At 38.4% G+C, this 14,196-nt stretch overlaps 1 protein-coding gene across 11 annotated transcripts in view; it reads left to right on the forward strand.

Moving 5' to 3' along the window:
* Exoc2 (exocyst complex component 2) overlaps nucleotides 1–14,196 on the forward strand; it is a 191,953-nt gene that overhangs the window by 56,130 nt on the left and 121,627 nt on the right. For all 11 annotated transcript variants that reach the window (XM_039095323.2, XM_039095327.2, XM_039095324.2 and 8 more), the window contains 2 exon segments: nucleotides 1,230–1,343; nucleotides 2,732–2,856. In XM_039095323.2, coding sequence (XP_038951251.1) covers nucleotides 1,230–1,343; nucleotides 2,732–2,856 — 239 coding nt within the window.

The following is a 14,196-nucleotide window of genomic DNA, read 5'->3' on the forward strand; positions in this document are numbered from 1 at the left end:
CTTATAAGGTGATGACTTTTGTATCAGTATGCAGTCTTGCTGTCATGGAGAACTGTATTGTCTGTGGTGGTCTGTCCAAGGTAACTAAAAATTTGGGGTAAGGACTCTTGTGCCTTCTGTTATCTTGTGGGCCCAAGTACTGTGTCAATGCAAAACCAGTTTTAAGTGCCTGTAATAGTCCACAGTGAGATACAGTAACTAACAGGGGAAGGATAAAAAGCCTGTCACCATCTACCCCTCTGTAACAGTCAGCCTATGAACTGTCAATCATGGCTATGAAAAGAAAGCAAAAATATTACCTTGGGGTGAAGATGAAGCCTTGGTCATGGTAGGCTCCTTAGAATGTGTGGAAGCTATGTATGTAATACTTAGATACCAAGGCTCTAGATACACACTTGAACTGCCATGTTTTCTTTTAGTATAGTATAGGGGTGTTTCTCATTGAGTAAAATGTAAAGGTATCAGTTTATGAAGGGATGTTCTGTGTATACTGTATAATGTGGCTTGAGCACTCTATCAGGGCTAGGAAAACATTTTTGATAAAGGGATCAGCAAGTCGGAGGAATAAAGTACTTACAAATATGACATGTACCAGAGGGTATAATCTGTTTGAGGTTCTGAAGCTTTTAGTGTGAGAACTGGAGTTGCAGAAAGGAGTCCTAAGAGATGAGCAGGTTTAGTACAGAGAAACTCTTGAATGTGGAATTGAGAACTTGGATTTCATATTACAAACAGGGATGTGGGTTAGCTGCAAAGCCTACAGGGTTGTAGGCCTAGGGTCAGGGTCAGGGTCTGGCCAGGATAGACACGGTGTGAACTTTTCCTGAGGAATAGCAAACATCTGTTCAACTCAGGCCAGTGACAGGCCAGTGTTCATCTCAGATGGGACAATGATAGGCCAGTGTTTACCTCAGATGGGACAATGACAGGTCAGTGTTCACTTCAGTTGGGATAATGACAGGCCAGTGTTCACCTTAGATAGGACAATGACAGGGTAAAGAAATGATTCCGCCTTGCGCTGGTTAATTTTGAATGTCAAATTGCCACAACAAAGTTTACATGGTAGGAAATCAGTAATAATATAGAAAGTATATTCCATACATATATTCAAATATGTTCTTGATAGCTTATTGTATGTAAACATGCAGACTTGTATATTAATTTATTGTGTAGTTCTTAGGACTAGTATCAGAGCAGTTCTAATGTTTTTTAACTCTTTTTCTCTTTAGGTGTAAACTTCCTCAGAAGAACTTAGAAGTGTTATTCCATGGCATGAGTGCTGATTTTACGAGTGAGAATTTTTCAGCAGCCTGGTATCTCATAGAGAACCACTCCAACACCAGGTCAGTGGGCGTCAGATCCTGAGTGCTGAGGGCTTCCAGACAGTAGGCTTATGCAGTGACATCACTTAAGTCTGGCCTCGCAGACGTAACATAGCTGTAGGTCTGTGAGTTGGCTGAGTCCCTGTCAGTTTGTCTGCTTCCGTGTTTGTCATTCTTAGAAGACTTATTCCTGATCCTACCTGTCATCTTAATAGAGGACTAGTAGAGGACTGTCCTCCTCAGTCACATGAAAACAATCATTCTGTGGGAAATGTAGAGCACCCGCCTTCCTGACCTCAGAGCACAGAAACCGAGTTGACTTCTTGTTGTGATGATAGGGAGGTGGCCGGCTCTCCAAGGGCATGTGTTCCATTGACATGCTCCCATACTATAAAGATCCCACATGTAACTTTTTGCCAGATTGATTTAAAACAGCAATATTAGAAAACATTTAGATAGTTGGTTGTTACTTAAGATGTATATTCTCTATAAGTCAGTGGAGTTAAAGTATATATTAACATAATCTGTTCACTTGCAGAAGTGAAAATCATTATTAGAAAATATGGAGAAAAGTTGGTATTTTAGTATATAAATTTGATCAGATAATATTTTAAAGCAAGTACTTTAAGATTCAGTTTATAATTGTAGAAGAGAGCTTTAATTTTTCATTGTGGACCTGTTTTTTTCTTTTATAACTGAGAAATAATGTTTTGTATATGGAGTTACTATGGTACTTAAAGCAATACTGAAGATTATACAACAGATTTTTGTCAGATCAAGTGGAAATAAAATTTCCAAAATACCTTTTCTCCCTCAGCTTTAGAGGGAGATACAATGGAATGGTCTTATTTTTTGTTACTTTATTGCAAAATACTAAGCTAACATACATAGTAGTGGGTTTTATCATTGTGCTTCACACACGCAACTCCTGTGCTTTGCTTCTTGATTCTTGTTTAAATTCTGAACCACCCGCAGGCTTTGTGTAACTTTGTCATTAAGGACAGAAGACTGTGTATTGAGTGGTGAGACGAGCAGACTGCTCGGGGTTCCAGGACTCTTGCATGAGGGAGTGGGAATCTGCTTTTGAACTACCGCACCTTAACTAGGCCAGTAGAAGATACTCAGAACTTCATGTTTAATCATGTATATTAAAACTACATTTGTACTTACTTCTTAGGGACCTGACATGTTTGGAATTATCATCTTGTAGATAAAGGACCAGTTTCATATTTGCCAGCCATCACAATAAATAAAAGGTTTAGATCTAGATAAGAATTTGAAAGGTTTTTGTGTTTGTGTAGTTACTGAATTAATGTATATGCTTCACAGGAACTTTAGCACGTCTAGTGTGGTACACAGAATGGATTATCTTGTCAGGAGTCTCAGTTGATTCTTTTAATTTGTTTCAGTTTTGAGCAGCTCAAGATGGCAGTTACCAACCTCAAAAGGCAGGCCAACAAGAAGAGCGAGGGTAGTCTAGCGTATGTGAAGGGCGGCCTCAGTACCTTCTTTGAAGCTCAAGATGCTCTCTCAGGTAAGGCAGCCCTGAGAACCATCTGCTGGGGCTTCCACTGTGGAAACCTGACACTGTGCTCCCTCATGTTTATGGGGTGTGACATTTGGTCTGTATTTATAAAAGTAGAGGTTTAAAATGTACCATAAATATTTGTTGCAGACTAGGCTGGAATCTCTTTGAAGACCTAGTACTGTAAATATTTGTCTCTAAGGCTCTGCTGACCCATCTTACATGTGAAACAGGAGACTTCTATACCCCTCTATGATGCTCAGTCTTTGGGACTGATAAGAAATTCAATCCCAATGGACAAAGTTCTAGAATTCTTAAAGTCACTTTACAGATACCACATTTTACTCATGTGCCTAATTCTAAAAATGCTCCCTATTATGTGTTTTATTTAGAAAGGGCTGATGAAAATGTGGCATTGTTCTTAGCCATTACCCCAGAGGGCCCTGACACAAGTGCTCACTCTGATATCCTATAAAAAAAAAGAAAATTGTGTTATCAGAGCTTTAGATACTCAGTGAAAGATAATGAGTAGTTTTATAAACTGCCTTTAGTTTATTTTTATGTGTAAAAATACATAATATGTATTTATATATAATATATAAATATACATTAATAAAATTTACCACAATTATTCACAAACTTTTAAAATTTAAAGTTTCTATAACTAAGTACTTGTATGACATTTGTTTGTTTGTTTGTTTAGAGAGAGAGAAAGAGTGAATGTCTGTGTGTGTGTGTGTGTGTGTGTGTGTGTGTGTGTGTGTGTACCATAGCACTAGTGTGGAGGTCAGAGGACCACTTGAGGAAGAAGTCAGTTCTTTTTTCCACTACATGGTGCCAGGGATGGAACTCAGGCTGTCAGGCTTGGTGGCAACATTTTTGTCTACTGAGCCTTCTTACCCATCCATAACTATTCATCTTACTTAACTACATATTAAAGGGCTACACCTTCAGAAAGACATTTTTAATATTTAACATGTTTAAATATTTGATATTTAACTCACTTTTTTAAAAAAAATTCCTCTTTTCTTTTTACTAAGTGTGTATCTTATATTTTCCTTTCCTTGTAGGTGGAAGTTAGGACTTTGGTTATGTGGAATGTACACATGGGAGGGAATGCAGCAAGGAGAGTCTCTTCTTTGGTGACCCATGATGCCTCGTGGTTGCCGATTGTTACTGATGTTGCTTTGAATTACCAGATTATGTTTCTATGGCAATCAGAGAGACCTGAGTTTGTATGTATGTTGTAATGTAAATATAGTATTTACCAGTTACTCTAGAACAGGGGTTTTTAACTTGTGGATCATGACCCCTTTCACAGGGGATGCCTAATACCATTGTAAAACACAGATACTTATATTATGACTTATGACAGTAGTAAATTTACAGTTATGAAGTAGCAATGAAAATAATTTTATGTTTGGGGATCATTATAGCACGAAGAACTATATTAAAGTGTGGGAGTGTTAGAAAGGTTGAGAACCACTGATCTAAAAGTATGTGGGGGGCTTCAGATTGAACAGAGATCATACTGACATTAGTATGTAGTAATCTAATTAATTTATAGTATATACAAGATAATTATCATAGTCAAGTTGACCTAGTCAATTTGAAAACATTAGCAACCTCCCATAAATCTGCCTCCTTTGTCTTTTATAGAAAGAGAAAAGATATTGTTGAAAACCAGAAATAATAAAGAAGTTATTTGTTGGTGGAGGTAATCATATTAACATTGAGATATATTTTCTTTTAGTCTGTTTTTCTTTGCTAATATGAGTGTAGGTTACAATGAGATCATATCATATGTAGAGTTGTGTATACTAGAAATCTTCTTTCTTTTCTGTCATTAACTTATTTTACCTGGTTGTACTCATTGTGCAAAGTGATTTTTTTCAACTATGTTATGTTCTATTCCTGCCCAGTCCCTCCTATTCCTCTCTCTCAGACAGTTCCCCTTTCATTTCCCTCTGTATGCAGAGATGTGGCGTTTAGATTCCTTACTTCACTTATTAAGAATTCCAGTACATCTTTTTTCATGTAAAGACATAATTTCATTCATAATTGTGGCTGAATAAAACTTGTTTATTTAAATTATCTATCTTCCTATCATCTGTAATCTGTCACATTTCCCTTATTCATGCATCTGTTGATGGACACCTATGCTAACTTGATAACTTGCCTGTTGTGTGTAGCACTGTAGTCAGCATGGATTTGTGGTCATCTCTCTGGCAATGCTGACTTAGATGCTTCTGAGTATATTTTCAGGAATGGTGTATCTGGATCGTAGAAAAGCTCTATTTTCATCTTTTGAGGGATCTTCATGGTGGCTGCACTAACAGCACTATACCCAGCAGTGTGTAGCCGTTCTTTCAAACTTGCCAGCACTGTTTGTTGTCTGTCTTTCTTGATGATTGCACTCTGATGAGTGAGGTGGAATCACAGTGCATTTGTATGTGACTCTCTAATGACTAAAGATGATGATCATTTTCTCACATGATCTGTGTTAGGTTTCCAAGCATCGTCTTTTGAGAAGTACCCTCTCGTTTCCTTTTCCGTGTGTTAGAATTATTATGAGGTTTGATATACATTTTTTAGTTCAATCCATATTCTAGATATCAACCCCCTGTCAGATGTTTCATCAGCAGAGTTTTTCTCCATCCTGTAGACTGCCTTTGGGGATTATTTTATTTACTGTGCCAAGGATTGTAATTTCATGCAATCCCATTTGTCAAATCCTGGTAGTCATTTTAGAAAGTCCTTGCTTGATCCTGTATTTTGGAAGGTTTTTCTCTGTTTTCTTTGAACACTTTCACAATTTCAGGATTCAGTTTTGTACAGGATGGTTGGAGATTTTTGTTGTTCTTACTTATTTGCTTGTGTTGTTTAAAACCAGGTGAGAAATAGAGATTAGTTTCATTCTATGGATATCCAGCGTGGGGATACCATTCCCCAGCACTGTTTGTTAAAGAGCCTGTCTTTGACACCTTTGTCAAAAGTTTTGGGGCTTCTCTTTTATTATGTTAGTCTTCGTGTGTGTGTGTGTGTGTGTGTGTGTGTGTGTGTGTGTGTGTGTGTGTGTGTGTGTGTATGTACTGTGCTATTCTTTTGCTCAGGATTGCTGTGTTTTGTGCTTCCCTATGAAACCCAGAATTATTTATTTGCATAGAGAACGATACTGGAATTTTGATAGAGATTGCATTGAATGTGTAAAGAATTTTCAGAAACATAGCCACTTTCACAATACTAATCCTGCCAGTGCATGAACATGGAGATTCTTCTAGTTTGTAATCTCGTTTTTTCCTCCCAGTGTTTTAAGGTTTTCACTGTAGAGACCTTTTACTTTCTTAAGAGTATTCCTTGGATTTGTTTCATTTTGTTCTTTTGGAGGGTGGGGCACTGTAATTGAAGTTCTCTTTTCCTGATTTCTAGTTTTCTACATTCATTATTGGTATATGTATAATAAAGCTACTGTTTTTGATGGTGATATTTATATCTTGCTACGTCTCTGAAAGTATTTATTGGTCTAAGAGTTTTCTGGTAAAATCCCTTCTTTTAAATACAGAATCATGTCGACTGCTATTGTGTCACAGATCTTTCTATGCAACACACATATCTATGTCTATTTACCACAGAGAAGGTACCCATGACCGACCAACGTAATGATTGCAACTAAGTCCAACTTGATGAACCATGAGTTTACTAAAGAAGTATGGGTGAGGGGTTGGGGATTTAGCTCAGTGGTAGAGCGCTTGCCCTGGGTTCGGTCCCCAGCTCCGAAAAAAAGAAAAAAAAAAAGTATGGGTGAGGGTTACTTAGAGGAGCAGGAATGACTCAAAAATTCAACTGTATCACCAAAAAGTCAATCTCAGTATGGGCGAAAACTCACACAAGTGCCTTCCTGGAGCTCTGGGCTGAGCTCACATGTGGCTCTACAGGTCAGAGAAACCCTCTTTTTAAGCTGGGCAGGGTCTTTTGAGATACAGTTTCTCACTTACCAGATGTGACTTGATTTATTTTTTAAATCCTGAGTCTCATGAGCCTCCTTTCTGTTTTGGAGAAAACATTCCTACAACAACTACAAATGGTGATAATTTAACTCCTTCCATTCCTATTTCTTTTCCTTTAATTTCTCTTGTTTTCTCTACCCCTTCTGGCCAAGATTTCAAGCGCTTTATTGAATAGGAGTGGAGAGAGCAAAGCACCCCACCCACCTCAGTCCTGCCTCTACAGCAGTGGTTCTCAACCTTCCTGATAGTGCCATGGTTTCATGTAATTCTTCATGTTGTGGTGACCCTTAACCATAAAAGAATTTTCATTGCTACTTTATAACTGTAATTTTGCTATTGTTACGAGTTATGACATAGTATCTGTGCATTCTGATGGCCTTAGGGCACCCTTGTAAAAGGGTCATTTGACTTTCAAAGAGGTCATGACCCACAGGTTGAGAACTGAATTGCATTCTACTTTTCTATCATTAGTATAATGTTAGTACAGATTTATTGGATGTAGTCTTTATTCTAGGAAACGTTTCTTCTGTTCCTATTTTCTGATGCTGAACTTTTTCAGAAGCCTTTGTACATTTATTTCGATGAGCATGTGATTTTCTTTCTTGAGTCTCTTTATGGGCTGTATTACATTTGCTTTGGGATCATTGTTGAGAGCGTGTAATATGTTTTGATCTAATCTATGCACATTCTCTCCCTTCCAATGTTCCTCCTATTTTCCTATCACTCTTTGTCTTTAAACTTGGTGTGCTCTTTTAAATCATGGGTTTATTTAGTTGTGTCTGTATGTGCCTGGGCATGTGGGGAGCATCTAATGGAGAATAGGTTAACACTTCTGGACCTGCATCCTAGATCAACACTGACCTGCTGTGGTGGTTTGAGGGAGTTGTCTCCCAAAGTCTTAGTCATGTGATTACTTGGTACCCAGTTGGAGGTGCAATTTAGGTATGCTTAGAAGATGGGATCTTATAGAAGAAGCATGCCAATGAAGACAGGCTTTGGAGTCTTAGACCTCAACACTATTACCAGTGCACTTTCTGTTTTGTGCTTTTGGTTCAAGATGTCAGCTCTTACCTTCATTCTTAAGCAAATATGTGTTTACTGTCATCATGGACTCCTAACCCTTGGAACCACAAGCCTGAATAAGCCCTGTGTTTTATAACTTGCCTTTGTCATGGTGCTTTTTCACAGCAATTGAATAGTCACTCATACACACTTCACTCCTCAACACCCAGCAGTTCTCAGTAGCTCCTCACATAGAGGTGGACCTTATAAACATCTCTCCACTTCTGTGTTGGCTTGATATTGTATAGGTCTTACACATAGAGTCCCAGCCCCTGTGAATTCATGTGTACAGCAGAGTTGTCGTATCTGACAAATACTGATTCACTGCAGACGTCTGCTCCCCTGGGCTCTACAGTCTTTTGGTGCCCTCTTCTGTACCATGATTCTTGAACTTTGGTGGAGGGAGCTCTGATGTAGAAGTTAAATTTAGAGCTGAGCATTCAAGTTTCTTTACACATCGATCATTTGTAAGTCCCTATATTGATCTCCATACATAAAGAAACACCTCTAATGAAGATTGAGAAATGCAGTAATCTATGTATATAAAGATAAGAACTTTGAGTGAGGTTATTATGATAGTTCTCCTGTAGGATCTTGCCATCCATGGGTTTTTGTGCCACTCATCAGTCAGATATAAGTTCTGTCTTATGGAAGAGTTTTTTAATCCTGTCAGAAGGTGGGTCGGTGGCTCCCATGACATCCCTGCCACTATTGTACCAGTGAGCATGTCTTCTAGTTATTATGGCTCACAGAGCTCACAGCCAGGAAATGTTGGTGAGCTTTCTTCTCTGTAGTATGTATAGCATCTTCCAGCACTATGAAAGCTAGATAGTAGAGATGAGGTTTCTAGGTTAGGACCAGCTGGATTTTTACATGTCTTGCCATCAAGGAAATAAGAACAAGGACAGTAGGTCACAATGATAATGATGAAAATGGAGGGGGTCTATGGGATCCCACTGACCAGCAACTTGAAAAGCAGTACACCACACCCATCTCTCAGCTTTTTATTTGCTAGTCTATGGTTCATGCATTGTGTCCCCTCCTAGCCTTCATTATAAGGTAACTCTACTGCATTACCTGTACATGTATGCATGTGTGTGCACACGTATATATGTATATATGTGGATTTATATATCTTGTAAAGGTTCTGCAATAGTAGGTTTCCATATTGCATTTTCAAAGTTCTTGTGTTAGTTATCTCTTTCCACGCTCCCTCTTCTTCCCTGCTCTTCTAGTCATACCCCATTTAACCTTCCTGTTTCATTATCTGCTTTACCCTTTGATACTACTTGTGTTCTATCCCACTTCCTATTAAATGTCACCTCACTACCACGGTCTCGGACACACATCCTGCTCACTATATGTATTCCAGATATAACATCCACATATGCGAGGAAGCAGGCAGTGTGTTATCTCGGACACACTTCCTGCTCACTATATGTATTCCAGATATAACATCCACATATGCGAGGAACCAGGCAGTGTGTTATCTTTCTGGATCTGGGCTACCTCATTCAGAAAGATTAGTTCTGACTCTATCCATGTACCTGTGAATTCCATTTTTCTTTACAGCTAGATAATATTCCAATGTATACATGTGCCACCTTTTCTATATCCCTCTAGGCTACTTTATTATCTTGTTGTTGTGAAGAGCAACCATGAATATCAATGAACAAGTGTTTCTGTAGTGGGGTATAGAGTCCTTTGGGTATATGCCCAAGAATTACATAGCCAGATCATATGGTAGATCTCTTTGTACCTTTTTGAGGAACTTTCACACTGTTTTTTGTTGTGAAATCATTTTGCATTCCCACCAACAATGAATAAGTGTTTTAAAAAAAAATATTTCTCATTCATAGGTCTTCTTTTGAGAACTCCTTTTAGTTCCATGCCATACATTTTTAATCTGATTGTTATTTTAGATTTTTACTCAGTTCCTTGAGTATTCTAGACACAAACCCTGTCAAATGTATGCCTGGTAAAGATTTATTTCCCATTCTTTAGACTTCCTCTTCCCTTGAATGAAGATGCCCTTTGCTACACTAAAGTTTCTTAGTTTCACGAGGTCCTGTGTATCAGCTGTTGCTTGATCTTAATGCCCATGCTACTCGGGTACCATTCAGAAAGTCCTTCCTGAATGAAGAAAACATTGAAGCACGTTTTCTTCTTTCTACTCTTAATAGAGGAATTTAAGGAATCGTGTCTTGGGAAGTCTTTGATCACTGAAAGCGGTTTTATTCCGGGTGAAAGATCAGGGCCTACTTCTTTCTACATGTAGCTCCTCTTGTTTGACCATTTATTGAAACTGCTATATTTTCTCCAGTGTGTGCTGTTGACTGTGTCAAAAGTCAAGTATAGGTACATAAACATATTCAGGTCCTCAGTTCTAGTCTATGGATTCATGTGTTTATTTTCTGTCAATACCATGCAGGTTTTTTTTTTTTTTTAATTAATACTCCAGATCTTGAGTAGAGCTTAAAATGAGGATGGTGATAGCTCCCTCAGTCCTTTATTGTTCAAGATCATTTTGACTGCTCTGAATTGTTTGTTTGTTTGCAAGTAAAATTTAAGATATTTTTTTTCAATTTCTGTGAAGAATTGAATTAGAATCTTGATAGAAATTGCATTGAATCTGTAGGTTGCTTTTTGATAGGATGACCATGTTTATTGGTCTTCCCAGCTTTTGGAATCTTCTTCAATTTATTTTTTCAGTGTCTTAAAAGCTTTATTTTATAAATTTTTCATATCATTGGATTTATTGCAAGATTTAGTTTTATAATTGTGTGTGTGCATTTTTCTCTGATTTCTCAATATATTCATTGTTAGTATAGCCATCTCCAGTATACCAGAATTCTACAGTTATGAGAAATTTTTTAATACTTGATTTATCACTATATTAGATTTATTTTGAGACCAGTCAATTTGCATTTTATGATATATTTTAAAAGCAAATCTCAAGTAGCATTTTTTCTCATGCCTTAATATAAATCCCTTTCATAAGAACATTTATATGTATAACTATAATGCTACTAGAACAACTCAGAAAATTAGTAAGAACTCTTCATTTTCAATTCAATCACAAGTTGTATTCAAATGTTTCCAGTCATCCCCAAACTTTCCTATTATTCATGTATTCAAATCAAGATATAAATCAATAGAATTTCATTTTATTTTGACTCTCTTAATCATCTTTTAAACTAGCATGGATCCTTTTATTTTTACCCTTTTAATTTTTCATGTCATTGAAGAAACAACTTGCTAACCTTCTATGGTATTCTATAATGGGAAGTTCACTGACTTCCACCCCATGGAGTCATTGCACAACATTGCATTTCTGGATTCAATTTCAGTATTTTGATCTGAGATCATGTTGTTCTTGTTACACCAGAAGTCTTTTAATGTGTGGCAGGGCTGGTGGTGGTGATACTTAGGCTTCATCAGACACAAGCACGCACACACATACGCACACACCACACACACACACACCACACACATTTTCTGTTGTCTCTCTTTTTTTTATTTTAGTTTGGGGACTACTGAATTTACTAGAAAAAATATTCTTTATATTTAGTATTGCATTATAGTTTTCAAATTAATATCTGGGCTATAGTCCTTGTCATGGTGTTTTTACTTTATCTGTGAAGTTTATTTTAATTTGTTTTCTTTTATTGAAAATAAGATTCATTTTCTCATAAATATAACCTGATTATAGTTTTTCCTGATTATAGTTTCCTCTCCCTCTATTCCTTCCCCCTCACCCCTCTCACCCCCGATCTAGTCCCTTTCTATTTCTCATTAGAAAAGAACAGGCTTCTAAGAGGTAACAACCAAACATGACAAAATAGAATATACTAAGATAAAACAAAACCATCACATCGAATTCTGGCAAGGCAACCCAACAGAAGGAAAAGATCTCCAAGAGCAGGCACGAGAATCAGAGATCCACTAAAGGATCCATAAAAATACTAAGTGGACAGCTGTAACATATGCATAGAGGACCTGGTGCAGACTTGGATCTCTGTGAGTTCTTACAGCCTTGCTTGGTTGATTCAGAGGGCCTTGTTCTACTCTGTACCCTCTGACTCTGACATTCTTTCTGCCTCTTCTTTTTTTTTTTCCTCCATCTTTATTAAATTGGGTATTTCTTATTTACATTTCAGTTGTTATTCCCTTTCCTGGTTTCCAGGCCAACATCCCCCTAACCCCTCCCCGTCCCCTTCTATATGGGTGTTCCCCTCCCCATCCTCCCCTCATTACCACCCTCCCCCCAACAATCACATTCACTGGGGATTCAGTCTTGGCGGGACCAAGGGCTTCCCCTTCCACTGGTGCTCTTACTAGGCTATTCATTGCTACCTATACAGTTGGAGTCCAGGGTCAGTCCATGTATAGTCTTTAGGTAGTGGCTTAGTCCCTGGAAGCTCTGGTTGCTTGGCATTGTTGTTCTTATGGGGTTGCAAACCCCTTCAGCTCTTTCAGTTCTTCCTCTAATTCCCCCAAAGGGGGTCCCATTCTCAGTTCAGTGGTTTGCTGCCGCATTGTGCCTGCGTCTCTCAGGAGAGATCCACATCCGGTTCCTGTCGGCCTGCACTTCTTGGCTTCAACATCTCATCTAGTTTGGTGGCTGTATATGTATGGGCCACATGTGGGGCAGGCTCTGAATGGGTGTTCCTTCTGCCTCTGTTCTAAACTTTGCCTCCCTATCCCCTCCCAAGGGTATTCTTGTTTTCAAGAATTCTTGTTTTTTAAAAGGGTATCCCTTTTAAAGAAGGAGTGAAACATTCCCATTTTGGTCATCCTTCTTGAGTTTCATGTGTTTTGTCCATCTAGGGTAATTCGAGCATTTGGGCTAATAGCCACTTATCAATGAGTGCATACCATGTGTATTTTTCTGTGATTGGGTTACCTCACTCAGGATGATATTTTCCAGTTCTATCCATTTGCCTATGAATTTCATAAAGTCATTGTTTTTGATAGCTGAGTAGTACTCCATTGTGTAGATGTACCACATTTTCTGTATCCATTCCTCTGTTGAAGGGCATCTGGGTTCTTTCCAGCTTCTGGCTGTTATAAATAAGGCTCTGCCTCTCCTTTTGAGCGGTTGACTGAGCTCGGGCTAAGGGCTGAGAGGAATTTGACGGAGACATCCCATTTAGACCTGTGTTTTCTAAGGACTCTCTCTTCATATCTGGCTGTGGGTCTCTGCAACTGTTCCTGTCTGCTGCAGTTATGACTGAATAAGGCACTGATCTGAGTATAGCAGAATATCATTAGGAGTCACCTTATTGCTACATTCTTTTAGTACAATAGTATTATTGCATTCCCCATAGATCCCTGGCTATAACTCCATTTCCAAGGGGTCCAACACCTTCTTCTGGCCTCCAGGACATGTGGTGCACAGAGTGCATGTGGTGCACAGCCATACGTACCCAGAAAATAAATTGAATAACACAAAATGAAACAAAACGTTTGGTTCTGGGAATTAAATGCAAGGCCTTACACATGCTAGTCAAGTACTTTACTGCTGATCCATATCTTATTCTGTTTGGCTTTTTTTTTTTTTTTTGCATTCATTTTTTTTTTCCATAAAACACTGGTATTTTAGTCAGAATGTGTCAAGCATCATGTCATTTCCAGCAACAGGCGTCTTTCCCTGACTTACACTTTGCAGTTTTCTCCCACTCTTTGGTGGCTTCGATGCTCCTGAGGACCTCAAGCTGCTGTTCAGGCAAGCCCCTAGCAAGCCTTTAGCTTGAGAAATGTTTCTGCTGCTTAATACTATGCAGCAGATGCAAGAGGCCCTTCTGAGCTCAGTGGCACTGTTGATTTGACCCCTCTGTTCCTTTACCATTTCCCTGAATGCCATTGGAGCTCATGCATTTAAATCTGAGTAGTCACTTGTTTTTGGTGCAACCCCAAAATTGTGTCTGTTTTGCTTTGCCAAAGTGAATGTTCTTGGCAGTACATAAAGCGACCAAAGCAGAATCCATACACAAGCAACTCAGTACCTGTTTGCGTGTTGCAGCTACTCCAGGAATTCTAAAGCTGAGCTGGGGTTTGGCCTTTTCTGTCTGGCAAGTGTTTGCTGGTGTCTGATGTAGTATAGGCAGTGTGCTAGGACTCAGTTACCTACGTGAGTCCTTCTTATGTGGCTTTATGTGACAGCTGAGATTGTTTTTATTAGTTTTTATTTGTAGTTTAATTAGGGAAGAAAAGGAATCATAGGTTGCTTGCCCAATTCAAATGTAACATGATTTAACCACTGTGTTAGCTTTCTGTT

This window comes from Rattus norvegicus, chromosome 17 (assembly GCF_036323735.1).
Source record: "Rattus norvegicus strain BN/NHsdMcwi chromosome 17, GRCr8, whole genome shotgun sequence".
Lineage (NCBI taxonomy): Eukaryota > Metazoa > Chordata > Mammalia > Rodentia > Muridae > Rattus > Rattus norvegicus.